This window comes from Panthera uncia, chromosome B4 (assembly GCF_023721935.1).
Source record: "Panthera uncia isolate 11264 chromosome B4, Puncia_PCG_1.0, whole genome shotgun sequence".
Taxonomy (NCBI): Eukaryota; Metazoa; Chordata; class Mammalia; order Carnivora; family Felidae; genus Panthera; species Panthera uncia.
Genome location: NC_064809.1, coordinates 77,055,099 through 77,070,789, shown reverse-complemented (window position 1 = coordinate 77,070,789; position 15,691 = coordinate 77,055,099). Strand labels below are relative to the sequence as shown.

General features: G+C 40.4%; 1 protein-coding gene across 3 annotated transcripts in view; it reads right to left on the bottom strand.

Annotated features, from left to right (window-relative positions):
- Positions 1-14,370, bottom strand: part of EIF4B (eukaryotic translation initiation factor 4B) — a 29,858-nt gene extending 15,488 nt beyond the window's left edge. The window contains exons 1-4 of one of the 3 annotated variants that reach the window (XM_049625555.1): positions 14,263-14,370; positions 5,716-5,853; positions 4,470-4,678; positions 1,367-1,483 (exon numbers count right to left, since the gene is read on the bottom strand). In XM_049625555.1, the coding sequence (XP_049481512.1) occupies positions 1,367-1,483; positions 4,470-4,678; positions 5,716-5,853; positions 14,263-14,275 (477 nt within the window). In that variant the 5' untranslated portion in view covers positions 14,276-14,370. Of the gene's footprint in view, positions 1-1,366; positions 1,484-4,469; positions 4,679-5,715; positions 5,854-13,601; positions 13,633-14,262 lie in introns of those variants that run through there. The other 2 variants (XM_049625557.1, XM_049625556.1) reach the window with 2 other exon arrangements.
- Between the last annotated feature and the right edge of the window lie 1,321 nt (positions 14,371-15,691).

Here is a 15,691-nt window from a genome sequence, read left to right as displayed (position 1 = left end):
AATGTTAATAAAACCTAAAAATGATCTGAAAAGAAAAACTTTGGAACTAAGCTTTATATATATTTAACTTATATACCTAGATTATTATTCCTATTTGACATTTACTTCAGATTTTCATGGCTGTAACTCAATTATGACACAGGTAAAATATTTTGAGAGGTGTTGATTTCAACTGTGTCAAGTGGTAGGTTTGGACCATAGAATTATGGCACAAATGGCCCAAATCTGCACTTTGACAAACTACCTTCTCAAGAAGTGAGGGGTTTCTGGCATTAAAATGGAAAAAAGAGCCCCTTTCCTTCCCAGATATAATTTGATTTCTAGTCACTAGAAGTAAAAAAGAGGAGGAAAAAAAAAAAAAAAAAAAAAAAAAAAGCAGGTCCTAGACCAGAAACTTCTGTTACTAACAGGTAACCGAATGCTTTAATATCCTGCTTGTGCTAGCTTAAGAATCACTACATGGCACCAATCACTCAAATGACTGTAATTATAATTAGATTTAATCCCCATACCCCCCTTATGTATTAACAGCTAAATCTCCTCTACTACACTGCTGGCATATCTGGATAGAAAAACATCTAAGGGCAATGTTAAAAAGCAGAACTGAGTGTTCACTGTCATTTTCCTTTAAGAGACTCCTAGGAACATGTATTACAAACGACATTCCACTGAGAAATGTTTCCAAACTCTTTACAACCACAAAAAAAACATTAACTTCCCTGAAAACCAGATAATGCCTTTTAACACTAAACTTATATACATGATTTTTTCTATCTGCCTTGATCTGGTCAGATTATATTGAAAAAGCAAAGCCATGAGAGCGGAGACAAAGCTCTGAATCAACAAATGAGAGCTTCTATTAGACCTGGTGTGGTGGAGATGCCTGGGTGGCTCAGCTGGTTGAGTGTCTGACTTTCCCTCAGGTCATGCATGATCTCACTGCTCTTTAGTTCCACCCCTGCATGGAGTCCGGCTCTGTGCTGACAGCTCGGAGCCTGGAGCCTGCTTTGGATTCTGTGTCTCCCTCTCTCTCTGCCCCTTCCCTGCTGGTGCTTTGTCTCTCTCTCAAAAAATAAATAAACATTAAAACAACAACAACAATAACAACAACAACAACAAAAGAGTTGGTGTGGTGGGTTTCTTCTGTAATTTTCCACCTAAGTACCTCCCTGAATGATTGGGGCCTACGGAGTTTGCTCAAGTGAAGTACGACTTGCTAGATGTTGAATGTTAAGTGTCACACGGTGCTTTTCTTTGTAGATACTATGACAATCTTTGAAACAGCCAGTGACCCGACCAAAAATATATTGATAAGTGTAAGACTGGTTAGCTCCCACCCTCAAACTCCCCACCTTATTTATTTTACCTCTTCGTTGAGGCTCAGGGCGCTGAGCAAAGAATCCAGGTCCTCAAACTCAGCGTAACCAAAACCTTTCAACCTCTCTGGATTGCTGGGTTCACGTGGTAAACGCACTGCACTGATCTGAAGGAGTAAAGAAACAGATTTCCCAATTAAGTGTTCTCGTTCATTTGTTCCCCCCACCCTCCCAATCACTGTATATGCAATGAATTTCTCTGAAGAATTCACAAAGAAGAACCTGGTGGTTTCCAGGAGGAAAACTGGTGCAAAGGGATAGGAGAGCGACTTCACTATATGCCATCAGACCTTTTCAATTAGAACAGTACTAAATTAACCCTTAAAAAAAAAAAATTAACACGAATTCAGAGTAGTCCCTGTATCCCTGACTTCTGTCTCATTCTACAGGTCTAATTTTTAGTTGTTTTCTAGGTGGTCTATTTTTTAAAGACTTAATTATCTGAGAAATGTTACTGTCTTCGTATACTAACCATCCTTGGCTGAATCAAACATTGGATTATAAACTCCCACCAGCCTTACTCCCTCTATTGAATTCTGAGATGGCAAACTACTGAATTTTTACTCTTGAAATACAAGAAGAATTTACAGTGACCTGGTTTTATTTTGAGGTTACCTTGTGTTTTCTAATTGTAGGTTTGCAGAATTCCTCGTTTTAAAGTTTCATAAAACTTTACCTGGCACAAAATTTTTTATTATTTACAACAGGGTACGTACTCTTCATTTCCAATTTTAGAACCATTTTGAAACACCTCTATCTTCTGACCATCTTTTTGATGGCTTCCACATATTTTCTCACCCTTTAACTTTTTTCTTTAGTATTTTGCATGTATTCAAGTTATTCTTCTGCATCACTGATCTGATACTTTACTCTGGCTCCTGAGATACACATTTTGTTATAGTCTCTTTAAATTCTAGTTTAACTCAACTCCTGAATACAGCAGAACAAAATATGAAAGGGAGAAGTAACTCCAGACCAGTTCTAAAGCATTCAGTGAAAAGCTTGAATGGGTCAGAGGTTATTATTCAGCATTCTACAGAAGAGGCCAAGAAAGTAAAATCAAAAACAGGTCAGCCTTCTAGCTGTACTACGTATTTGTACAGAGAAGATGATTTGTAGGTGGCAATCAAAAAATAATCACATTGTGGGGTGCCTGGATGGTTCAATTCGTAGAGTGTACAACTCTTGATCTCAGGGTTGTGAGTTCAAGCCCCACACTGGATGTAGAGATTACTTAAAAATAAACTCTTAAAAAAAAAAAAAAAATCACATCAGAAAAAGTACCCATTGAAGTTGGTGGCCCACTGCAGAGAAGAGGATCTAGGAAGGGAGTCAAAAAACAAAGAAAGAAGAGAATAGATCTTTTTTTTTTTTTTTAAAGTTTATTTATTTTGAGAGAAAGAGCAAGCAAGTGAGCTTGTACAAGCAGGGGAGGGGCAGAGAGAGAGGCAGAGACAGAATCCCAAGCAGGCTTCACGCTCCCAGCACAGAGCCCAATGTGGGGCCTGAACCCACAAACTATGATATCATGACCTGAGCCAAAATCAAGAATTGGATGCTTAACAGACTGAGCCACACAGATGCCCCATGCAGAGAGTAGATCTTTAAAGGAAATGCACCTTAAAACAAACAAACAAACAAACAAACAAACAAACAAAGGTAAAACCTACCCTCCACGTGGGGTGTCAAACTCACAATCCTGAGATCAAGAGTCGCATGCTCTGACTGAGCCAGCTAAGTACCCCAAGTCCTAAGTATTTTATTTTTTAAAGTTTACTTTGAGAGCGAGCGAGTGGGGGAGGTGCAGAGAGAGACAGAGGGAGAGAATCACAAGCAGGCTGTGCACTGTTAGCATGGAGCCTGATGTGGGGCTGGAACTCATGAACCGCGAGATCATGACCTGAGCCGAAATCCAAGTTGGACACTTAACTGACTAAGCCATCCAGGTGCCCCAGTCTTAAGTATTTTTAAATCCAAGTTTGGAAAAAGGACTTCTCCTGAGCACCTCTATACTCACTTTTCCATCTTTTTGAAATCTTCTAGATCAGCATTCCAAACATCCTCTCTTAAGCTTTTTAAGATGGCCTATAATCACCGTGAATTCCACTATATGTGTCACCAAGCTCACAGAACCCTTAATAATTTTAGCACACTATCATTAATATAAATTACACATCTCCAACTTCGGCTCAGGTCATGATCTCGTGGTTTGTGGGTTCGAGCCCCACATCAGGCTCTGTGCTGACAGCGCAGAGTCTGGAGCCTGTTTAGGACTGGGTCTTCCTCTCTCTCTGCCCCTTCCCCGCTCACGCTGTCTCTGTCTCTCTCAAAAATAGTTAAAAAACACTAAAAATTAAAAAAATAAAAATTACACACCTTCTCAGCTGCAAGTATTCATATCAAACATTGAAAAGTGATTTTGAGGGGTACCTGGCTAGCTCAGTCAGTAAAGCATGTGACTCTTGATCCTGGGGTTGTTGTGAGTTTGAACCCCATGTTGGGTGGAAAAATTACTTAAAAATAAAATCTTAAAAAAAGGATTTTGATAGAAGCCTGAAGAATGCCTGAGTTCAGAGGAGCTTTCCACCTTTCAAAACAACTGAGTATATCATTTTTTAAAAAAGTAATGTATGTGCCCAATGTGGAGCTTGAACTCACGACCTGAAGATGAAGAGTCCCATGCTCCTAAGCCAGCCAGGTGCCTCTGGGTATACCACTTTTAAGATTTTTTTTCCCCCCAATATATGAAGTTTATTGCCAAATTGGTTTCCATACAACACCCAGTGCTCATCCCAAAAGGTGCCCTCCTCAATACCCACCCCCCCATCACTTTTAAGATTCTTAATGAGAAGAGGTATAGGTTCCTGAGAGATTCTTTCTGTATCAATAAGGTATAAGACTGAGATTACGATTGGTGTGGGATGAGAATATTTTCAGCCAAAGGGTCTAAACACCACTTAGTCAATTATATACCTATTTCTTCCAAGTCTAGACACAACCTCAGAATCTTTCTCAGCTTAGAAATTCAGACTTGGTCACTGCCAATTTGCTACTCTTCATATTGAGTTAATTGCTGTAAACCTTTACACTTACATTTAATCCTCTAAAGAATTCCTTAATGGAATCTTCTGTCACATCATAGGGCAGGTTCCCTAGAAAAGCAGTATAGGGTGGCGATTTTGGAAGACGGCTCCGGTCGATATTGGGTTCCCGAGCAGCCCGTGGAGCAGTGGGCAGGATGGAACGGTCAATTGGAGGTGCCCTATACACGTCATCATCATTACTGTGCCAAGTGGTTGAAACTAGGATAGAAAAGTGGATGTTTAAGAAATCAGAGCAAACTCCCCTCACTGTTGCTGGAGAATAAAAAGATCCATGCTAAGTACCCAGTATTAAATAAGCCACACCAGGAAAAAAACAGATAAAAAGGCACTTAAATAAATGCATTTTACACAGAGAAAATGCTTCTGAAATGTCAGTATCAGATTAGCAATGCAAAAAACTCAGTATTCACTGTCTCTTGGTTTCTAGAGACCTTTAAAGACCCAGGCTTTTTATGAACAGAATCATAGTAACTCTTATTCCTTATACAGCAAAGTATCAACTATTTATGGAATGTTACTGTGTGCAGGTATTTTATATTCATTATATCCCATCTTATCTTTATAACAACCCTGTGAGGTTGTTCCCATTCTACAGAAAAGGAAACTCAGATTTCAGATTTAGTAACGTGCCCAAGATTACAAAAATTGCATAGTAGATGGTAATCCTAGTATAGGTAGGACTCAAACCAAGGTCTCTCTCATTCCAAATGTATTTAAACATTATTGACAACTCTCATATTCCTAACTTTTTGGGTGGACAAAGTGTTTTCCTTATGGTTGATCCCCCTCTTTACAAAAAACAACTCAATTCCATCCTATTCCTCAGACCATTTTTGTTTACCCATGCCTTCATAAAAATAGTTTCTAGAGCAAATTATTCCTTAACTCTGGGTATAAACAGCTTATAGATTATGCTGTAATAACAGGATATCATAGAATTTTAGTAATCTAGTCCTTAACTTTTCCAATGAAAATGAGGATTAAAAGCCTTGAGAAAAGTTATGTTAACAAGAGGGAGAACTAGTACTAAGTTCTCCTGAATCACAATTTCAGTCCCTCATCATGAAGTCTTATCGCCTAAACCTAAAATTCTATGAAATACACAAACTTAGACCTAAGGTTCTACAAAACGATTAAATTCCTTTCAGATTACATGTGTGAACCATTATTATGGAATGAGTTTTGTCTCAGAAGAGAATGAAAATTTCAAGCATGATGGAAACTAAAAAAATTACCATCTCCTTCCAGGTCGTCTGTTTCATCAGCCCAGCTGACTGGTTTGGGGACATAAGTACTTCCTCCCCCAGTCCCTCCATCCTCAGCCAGAAAGTCTGTTAGGGAGATAGTTTTCCCCTTCTTATTCTTCTTTTTTGCTGTTTTAAAAAAGCAAAAGATTATTTACCATTACTTGGGTATTTAAAAGAGTTGTACAATGCGCTGTGAAAAGAAAGCAACATAGGGGCGCCTTGGGTGGCTCAGTCGGTTAGACATCGTACTTTGGTTCAGGTCATGATCTTGCAGTTCGTGAGTTCGAGCCCTACATAGAGCTCTGTGTTGACAGCTCAGAGCCTGGAGCCTGCTTTGGGTTCTGGGTCTTCCTCTCTCTCTCTGCCCCTCCCCTGCTTGCACTGTCTCTCTCAAAAATAAACAAAACAACAACAACAAAAGATTTTCAACATTAAGACTGGGATGGGGGCAACCTTTTATTTTCTACTATATTCACTCGTGTATCATTTGAAAATTTTAGTTTAGTAACTACTTGGGTTTAAGACAGGTGAATACATTTGTAGCTTCTGGTATACAAAGAACTAAAACTCCTACCCCTAATAACATATTCTGAATGGTATTTATGAGGATTGTTTGATACTTGTAAAATAACCACACAAAGTAGGAATCATTGCTATCAATTTACAAAAAAGAAAACTAAGTCTCAGAGAGGTTACATGACTACCCTACAGTTACAGAGATATTAGATAGCAGAGCTAGAATTAAACCCAGGGTTTTGGATACCAAATCTAGGGCTCTTCCCACAGGAGCCCCAGCCTCTAAGAAGCCTGTTAGTAGTTCTATTGTGTGTGCGTGTGTGTAATGGGGGGGGGGGGGTAATGACTAAGACTATACAAAACTGGATCTCCTTGCCCTCTAGGAAAAAAAATTCTCTCCTTCTTTACCCTAATACCACATATGAAGATGAGATAGGGCACTAAAGGTAAAAAATAAGAAGCCCCTAAGACCCAACACATTTGAATGTTCTGTGTTTATGAAATCTTTAGGAATTTCCAAATGGTTCTACTTAGTGGACTAACCTTGGCTCTCTATCTAGTTCTCGGAACCTCTTCTGAGATGGCATCTATCAACAGCTAATGCAGAAGAGCCAAAAGGACTAAATAAAGTTCTAAGACTGGCTCCTGAGAGTAGCCCCTACATACGAAAAAAGCACGCAGCTTTTGTTGTAACAAAGATCAGTTTCATGGTTTTTATAATCATGAGTTCCTCCTCCATGTTCCAATTCTCATCTAATTTTCAGTCCAAGAAGACTAAAAATTTGTAACATGATGCAACCATTTGTTTAACTGAAGGTTGCTCTCACCCAGCACCTTTCTTTAAAATCCAGCTTTCAGGAAATAAAGACGACCTGTTTGCTATGTTACGAACAGCCTCTGGACGCACTAAGAAGGGTCCTATAGCATTGATATTGCCCCTAGCTTTATGCAAAAGGCCTAGGAAAAATTTTAACAAGCAAATTTGGACAAGACATAAAGCATACCTCTGAGGTGGAATGCTTATTTTTGTCTTTTCCATACCCTGTAATTCAAAACAGTGTTGGGGACTAATATAATGCTAGCTAGAGATCCTTGTTACCCTCATGGGGTTTAACCTAGTATCATCAGCTAGTACCAAATTATTAATCTGACTGGTCACTGGGGAAATAAAAATAGAACTGATGGTCAGTCCATACAATGAAGTAAAGTTCAACATAAAAATAATTTGGTTAAAGCATCTCTGTCCCCTTTGTTCTGTATGTATATCTAATACCAAAAACAGCAGAAATCTGGAATTAGCCTGTTCTTTGGTCTGATTTTGGCTTTATCAACTTTCTAGATCGTAGTTTCTCAACTTTACCCCTTGACTTTTTTTTTTTTTTTTAAAACCCGTGACTCTTGACCAACACATCTCATACTCTGCTTTAATGTTACTGGAAATTTCAAAATAAACATCACAACTAAAAATAATTAAAACACTGTTTATTTCAGAATGTCTTTTTAAATCACATATCTCTCTTTCCCTTGGGTTCTTTTGCTGTCCCCTCCAAAAAATTCCGGTTGAGAAATCACCAGATTATGGATGGTCTTCATTTAAAGACAGGCTAAAATTCTTTCACAAGATCTGTAACTCATCTTTCTTTAAATCTAGTAGCAGCACTGACTTAGTCAAAATATAAACAGATTTAAAGGAATTAACTGGCCCTGAAGAAGTAAAATCAGTCAACTAAAGTGGGTGCCAATGTTTGTTCCACTATTTTACTCCAATAACTGAGAAACGAGGTTATCTAAATCCTCCATGCCCTTTGCTCATCCAATACCCGGGCCCATGACATGTTTAGGATTTCAACAGCATTCTCTGTGTAAGTAAAGCATTGTTTAATGTTCCAGGTTTATCAATCCCTTGCCACATGATTGAACTGGTCCAACTCTTAATTTCCTTTAAATCTGATGTGAATTGGGTTAAAAAGTTAAACCAACCACCTCAAGTAATAGACAATTAAGTGTCCCAATTATTTAAGGCCAAACTACATGGATTAAGGGAGAAAAACACACATCTCAAAAATGTTATTAAATCCTCTGCCTGCTGACTTAATTACTACTACAATTTACCGAACAAGCACTAGGTACTTTATGTACTCATATAGATTAAATAAAAGAGCTTAGAAGAAAGCATTTTCAAAAACATTTAAGTCTACAAGTCCTTAAACAAGAAATCAAACATTTGTTTCCTTGATAAACAGGGTTTCTTATAATAAATAAATACAACTAGGGATGCCTGGGTGCCTTAGTCGGTCAAGCATCCGACTTCTGATTTTGGATCAGGTCTTGATCTCAGGGTTGTGAGTTCAAGCACCGCACTAGATGGGGAGGCTGCTTAATAAAAAAAATAATACAACTGATCAACTTAACTCTTAGAGTTTCTCAAGTTCTACACCATTGACATTCTAGGCTAGGTGATTCTTTGGGGTGGGGCTGTTCTGTGTACTATAGGATGTTTAACAGCATTTCCAGCCTCTACTCATCAGATGCCAGCACCAAAACCCCCACCCTGCTGTGACAACCAAAAATGCCTTCAGACACTGTCAAATTACCCCGGCGTGGGTGAGACAAAATTGTCTCCTGATTGAGAACCACTGGTTTAAGTGGGTTGTACATCAATAAATAAAAGGACAAACAAAAGGGAATGTTAGCCCCATATAAAAAACAGGATCCCTTGGGGCGCCTGGGTGGCTCAGTCAGTTGGGCGTCTGACTTTGGCTCAGGTCATGATCTCATGATCCTTGAGTTCGAGTCCTGAGTCACGCTCTGTACTGACAGCTCAGAGCCTGGAGTCTGCTTCGGATTCTGTGTCTCCCTCTCTCTCTGCTCCTCCCCTGCTCATGCTGTCTCTGTCTCAAAAATAAATAAAAACATTAAAAAAACCCCAAACAAACAGGATTCCTTTAGTTTTCTCAGAATGTCTTCCTGCTATCACTCCATTCTTTTACTAAAAATACCAACTCACAGATACTGAAGTGACAAAATTACTGACTAGCTGCTACATCTTTATTTCAAAAGAGGACACCTTAAAGCACTATAAGCAATAAAGCTTATTTGTTACACAATGCAGTCCTACTTCTGCATCTTTAACTCTTATTTCTTATTTAGGAAGGAGAATTCAGAAAGCTCTTAATGTTCAGATAAGGCTCTGTCAAACCTTAAGTTTCTTAATTTTAGATCTTGCCAGACTAAGTCCCACTTATTTTATAGGGTTATCAATTCTGAATGTTAGTAGCTACAGACTAAGAAATCAGAAAGTGTCATAAAAACCTGTACAAGATCACAGCAGCATTATTCATAATAGGCAAAACCTATAAATAACCCAAACTCGTATCAAACAATGAATGCATAAACAAAATGTAGATGTCCATACAATAGATTTTGCAATAGAAAGGAATGAGTACCCATACATCCACCAATATGGATGGATGCTGGAAATATGCTAAATGAAAGAAGTTAGTAACAAAAGTCCCTGTATTATATGACTTAATTTATATGAAATGTTCAGAATAGTTGTAAATACCAAGAAACAGATGGTGGGAGAAATGACTTCTAATAGGCAAGGCATTTCTTTCTGGGTAGTGAGTCTTGCCAAACCCACCAAAATTAAAAATGAATTGGTGACTAACAAATGTTTCCTTAAAGAAACAATACTGTACAAATGCAATCAGAACACCTATACCAGAGTGCCTAGAACTAGACTAATTCCACTGCTGTTTAGAGCCCACCCATGACAAGAGGTTTCATACAATGCAATATCATGATGTTAAGCAGCCTCACCTTTACTGCACTATAGCTGAGCATAGTAGAGAATAAAAACCAAGTCAGAACTCATAAGCTTCACCACCTCAACCACCAGTTGTTACATGACTCAACTTGCTTCACACGGACACAATCCTAGCAAAATGCCCTATCATTTTCCCCTTACTTTTCCACACTCAATTTGGTCATTTACATAAAATATATAAAGCAAGCACCCAATACGCATCATGCTAACCACTACACAAAGAACTTAGAACCTTTCTGTAAGTGAAGAGCTATAAAAATTCAAATTGACTTTGGTGTGTGCACTTTTAAGTGTACTTACACATAATTAGAAATATGCACTTGTTTTTTAAAAATAATACTCATCAATTCTTTCTCCATCATGAAAAGTGAATTCATTCTAGGATGTTCTGAGACTAATACAAAGTGGCAGAATATTCTATCAAGCCACACATATGGTATGTGAATTATACCTTAAAGCTGTTTCAAGCTTTATATATGTATATATATGTATGCATATATATACATGTATTTATATGTATATATATATATTTTTTAAAATGACATTAGTTAGAAAGAAACACTATGTATTACTTTGACACTACTTCTTGTTTTTGTCCTTGAATTTTTATGAGTTTTAATCCTGGCCTTCTGAATCTGGGTATCCTACTCCCAGAATAACAAATATATGGTAGAGGATGGGATCTGAAGATAGGTAATACAGGTAGCCCTCACTTTTCAAAAGTTTGCATTATGTCACTTTGCCTTTATGATTTAGACTGTTACCTGTTTTCCCTAACCAAAAGAAATCCAAAAAGGGTTTTTGCTCTTACAAAAACAAAACAAACAAACCCAAAAAGCAAAGGGGCACCTGGGTGGCTCAGTTGGTTGAGTGCTCGGGATACGATCTCATGTTTTGTGAGTTTGAGCCAAACGTGCATTGGGCTTGCATTGGGCTCTGTGCTGACAACTCAGAGCCTGGAACCTGCTTTAGATTCTGTGGCCCCGCCCTCTCTGCCCCTCCCCCTCTTGTGCATGCACACTCTCTCAACATTAAAAAAAAAAAAAAACTTAAAAAACAAAAACCTAAACCTGTTTACAAAAAAAAAAAAAAAAAAAAAAACAAAAAAAGCTCTCAGGATTTGTTTTCCAGTGAGCCATTATAGAGGCAGAGCACACTTCCAACTGAGAGTGGCACATCCAAGCTTTTTCCCTCAGAACTATACTCAGCATCAAGCCACCATAGCTTTGAACTGTGTCTGTGATCATCTGTGCTTTATTTTGTTAGCAAGACATGTCCTAAGGTATCAGTAAACCTTGAGATTATTTTTTGGGTTCGGGAATGCTAAAAAAAAAAAAAAAAAAAAATCATTAAAAACTAATGGTAATTGCTTCTTTGCTTTATTTTACTTCAGCTTACAAAATTCTCTACTTTTGGGGTATCTGGCTCTTGATTTCAGCTCAGGTCAAGATCCCAGAGTCATAGGATCGAGCCCCGTGTTGGGCTCTGCACTGAGCATGGAGTCTCCTTGGGATTCTCTTCCCTCTGCCCCTTTCCCTCCCAACCCTCTCTCAAAACTAAAACTAAAACTAAAACAAAACACAAAATGCTCTACTTTACTTTTGGGTAGCAAGGGAAACCTGTATGTGAACAGCATATAATGAAACTATTTTGAACTATAAGGACCAGCACTGTATGAAAAAAACTATTGGGACACCATCCTCTCCCCGTGAAAATAAACAAGATGACACACATGGAATTTTTAAGTTAGGTAAATTAAAGGTGTTCTGTGCATACAAGCACAATTTCCAATTTGAAAGCATTTGTCTCAAAAAATGTTAACCTATATCAAACACATTTGATTCCCTGTCAGTAAAGACAGCATTTCAGTAACCTGCTCCTGGGCACTTTCAGTTCTTGAAAATCAATAATGGTTCAAGTGGACACTGGTATTGCTGTGAAGAATTTTTCCGTCTCATTTACAAAAGGACTGTGAACTTTTATTTACTTTTGAGAGAGAGACAAAGCGTCAGCTGGGGAAGGGCAGAAAGAGAGGGAGACACAGAACCTGAAGCAGGCTCTAGGCTCTGAGCTGTCGGCAGAGTCCGATGTGGGGCTGGAACCCAGGAGCTGTGATATCATGACCTAAAGCGAAGTTGGATGCTTCAACCAAATGAGACACCCAGGTGCCCCAAGAATAGTCTCATTAACACGGCCATATCTGGGAACATTGGCCACTCAACAAAATCAATGACAGGGAAAGTTTCAAAGTTGGAAAAGAAATTTGACAAATCCCAAATTCCTCAAGGGCAGACTGTCAGATGTAACCTTGTTCTCTCAGATACTAGTATAGTGTCCCTTTACGCATACTACAAAGCTAAAAAGATTTACGGAACCAAATTAAAGACAGGAGATAAGGGCTTCAAAGGGGGTAGAGTAAATGTGGAAGAACAGGAGAAGGGGACATCACTAAGCAAATTCCTTTAACCAGTCCAGATTTCACTCAGTTCTGTAAAATGAAGGGCACAGATTGCTAATATGTCTTCCAACTCTAAAAGTGCTACAAGTTATGGTGAAAGGGAATACAAGCTTTTCACCAAATTATGACAGCTGCCAAGATGGCAAATTCAGGCCAAGTAAGTACTCTAATTTAGATGAAGTTTTTGGGTAGATCCCCAAAATGTGATGACATAGAAGCCAACCTTGTTACTTCCAAGTTGACAGCAGATAAGAGTCAGGAGCCTCAAAGATTTCAACCTTGCTCTGCTACCTGCAGCCATGTGACCTTGAACAAATAATTTCATTTTTCTCAGCTGGGAGACACCACCATCTGCCTACATTATCTCAGAGGATCAAATGAGACAACACAACACAAAAATGCCTGGCCAACTGTCAAGTGCTACATCAATAAAAGGCATTATGTTCAAATGAACTTCAATTCCCTCAACATATTCCAAAAACACACATAATTCTTAGCCTAGGTTAATAGAGAAGAAATTCTTGGTGAGAAAGGAAGTGTCCAGAGATAGCAGGGATTCGAGCAATGTTTCATACAATATATGATCATGCGGGGGAAAGAAACCATATTATCCCCCAAACTAAAATGAATGCTGAAAATGCTCCACACCCCCCACTGCCAATGAGAAAAGCAAGCGGACTTGAAGGACACTGGTATTCCTTACTCCAAACTCGTCCAAAAAGGAAACCTACTCTATCCACTAGTTATTATTTTAAAACTACTCCCCAGGAGTTGTGCAGTTATCTTTAAAACAAATAAATAAAGCTGAACTCTACCGTCGGAGCTACCCAAATAAACCAAAATGGAAGCTGTCAAAGGATCTAACCTTGTTCACCATTTTATCCATCCCCAAGCTAGAACTATGCCTAGCTTATAGTTTGCGGTCAGTAAATACGTACTAAGAAAAAAACCCTAGAGGAAATATAGGTCTCCATCCTTGCTTTTTCTCCTCCAACACGTGGGCGCGCCACACTGGGTTCCCCACCCCCACCTAACTCCAGCGGCTTCAACCTCCAAGCCTTACAGATTTACCCTTAGAAGAATGCATAGGCCGGGCCACACTCTAAAAAGGGAACAGCAGAGAGTGGAAGGACATAAGGGAAGGCAACACATGCACGTAAAACCTTCCCATCTGGACTCTCGCGCGTGCTTTTAAGGCGCGCCGGTCGCCGCTACCCTCCTCTCTCTCACCGCGCACGCGCGTCGTCGCCTTCCCCCGCCCCTCCACCGACTCGCGCTCGTGTTCTAACTGCCCCCCCTCTTTATTCCCCTGCCCCCACTCCCGTCCGCAACGGCCTCGCGCCTCGGAGACGTAGTCTAGTGTGCACCCGTCCGCGCGCCAACCGCCTCCTTCCTTCCTCCACGCGGACACAGTGCTTCACGTCTATGAGAAGGCCTCACGGCTCCCACAGATCTTTCTGCGCCTCATCACTCCAACTCAAGCCATTACTCCTCGCTCCAACCTCGCGCTGACGGGGTGAAAAGAGTGTGAGGGGGGAGGGGAAGGACACGTTCCCCTCCCCCCAAACATCCCGAGGCGATAACCTAACATGGCCAAGCCGCCAGCCTGCCGCAGCCCCAGAGTCCGAAGGAAAGCGGTGCCGCCCGCTCCCCGACTCCAGGGAATCAGTGGATCAGGCTCAGAGAGTAGCTAATGAGCCTGGTCCTTGGCCGCGCTCGGCCGCTCACTCACCTGAGGCCGCCATGTTGGGAGAGGGAGAGAGAACGCAAAGGACCCGGATGAGGCAATCACGTGATTATAGCGGGAGCGTCGGGCTGGGAGACGCGAAACTGGGAGGGGGCGGGGAAGTGAGGAGGGAGACAGGAGGCGGGGCGGTGCTGCTCTAGGTTCGTAAAGCAGCGCGAGGAGGTGGTGCGACGTCCGACGGGAAGACCTTCGCGACATGTGGCCAAAGCGGGGGGGCCTGGGCTGTCGCGAAACCCCTCTCGCTTTACGTAGGACTGCGCGCGGACGAAGGGGCGGGTTTCCCTATCTGCCGACTTCCTGCCAGGCGGGTAAGCGGAAGGGGCGGGGCCCCCGGGCCCCAGTTGTCTGGGACCGAATGGAGGCGGGCTGGAACCCGGAATGGGAGTGCCACAATTGACTTTATGGAAGGGAAGATTCTAAGTTTGTTTTCTTTTTATTTTCCACGTGTGAAGACATATGTGGTTAATTTACTGAGCTTTAAAAAAAGTAACTTTCTGGTAAAGCAAAACAAGTCCAATATCTTGCATAAGGATGGTTTTAATTGGGCATGTTTAGAAGAAATAAGAATAACAAATATCGAACATTTAATTACCACGAACTTTTACCTCATTTAGTCTTTCATTTTATGGGCTAGGTTTAGTCAAATCCAGGCGCTATGATTTCACAGCCAAGTGCTATCCGTGCTTTCTCTAGTTAATGCTACGTTTTATTACATATTATTTATATGCTGTATTAGTATTTTATTCAACGGGAATTATCATTGAGCGACTACCTTCTGTCAGGCACTGTTTATTGGCATTTTTTGATACAACAGAAAGCACAGCTCCAAAGGATGTAATAATGAATGGTCCACTGAGGGAAAGACAGACAATAAGCAGTGAATAAATGTTATAAATTATAAGCACCCTGAAGATAATTAAGGTGATTTTATTAAAAGATGATTGGGTGCAACTGAATTTTTAAAATTTTATTGTTATTTTTTAATGTTTATTTTTGATAGAGCGTGAGCACGAGAGGAGCAGAGAGGCGGACAGAGGATCTGAAGCAGGCTCTGTGCCGACAGCAGTGAGCCCAATGTGGGGCTTGAACTCGACCTGTGAGATCATGACCTGAGTGGGAGTCAGATGCTCAACCAACTGAGCCGTTCAGGCACTCCTGGGTACACCTTTATATTGCCTGGTCAGGAAAGGCCTCTGGGGAATTGACATTTAAACATCTGGATTACAAATAGCCAGCCCTGTGAATGTCTTTGGGAAGAGCTTTAGGAGAAGGTAGAGGATGCACAGCTAGGTCATAAGCTCCAGGGCAGGACCATCTTGGCAAGCTGAGGAATTTAAAGGCTGGGGTATGAGAGGGGCAGGAGAAGAGTGGTACAAGGTGAAGGTTGAGACAGTGTTAGGGGTTGAATCATGTG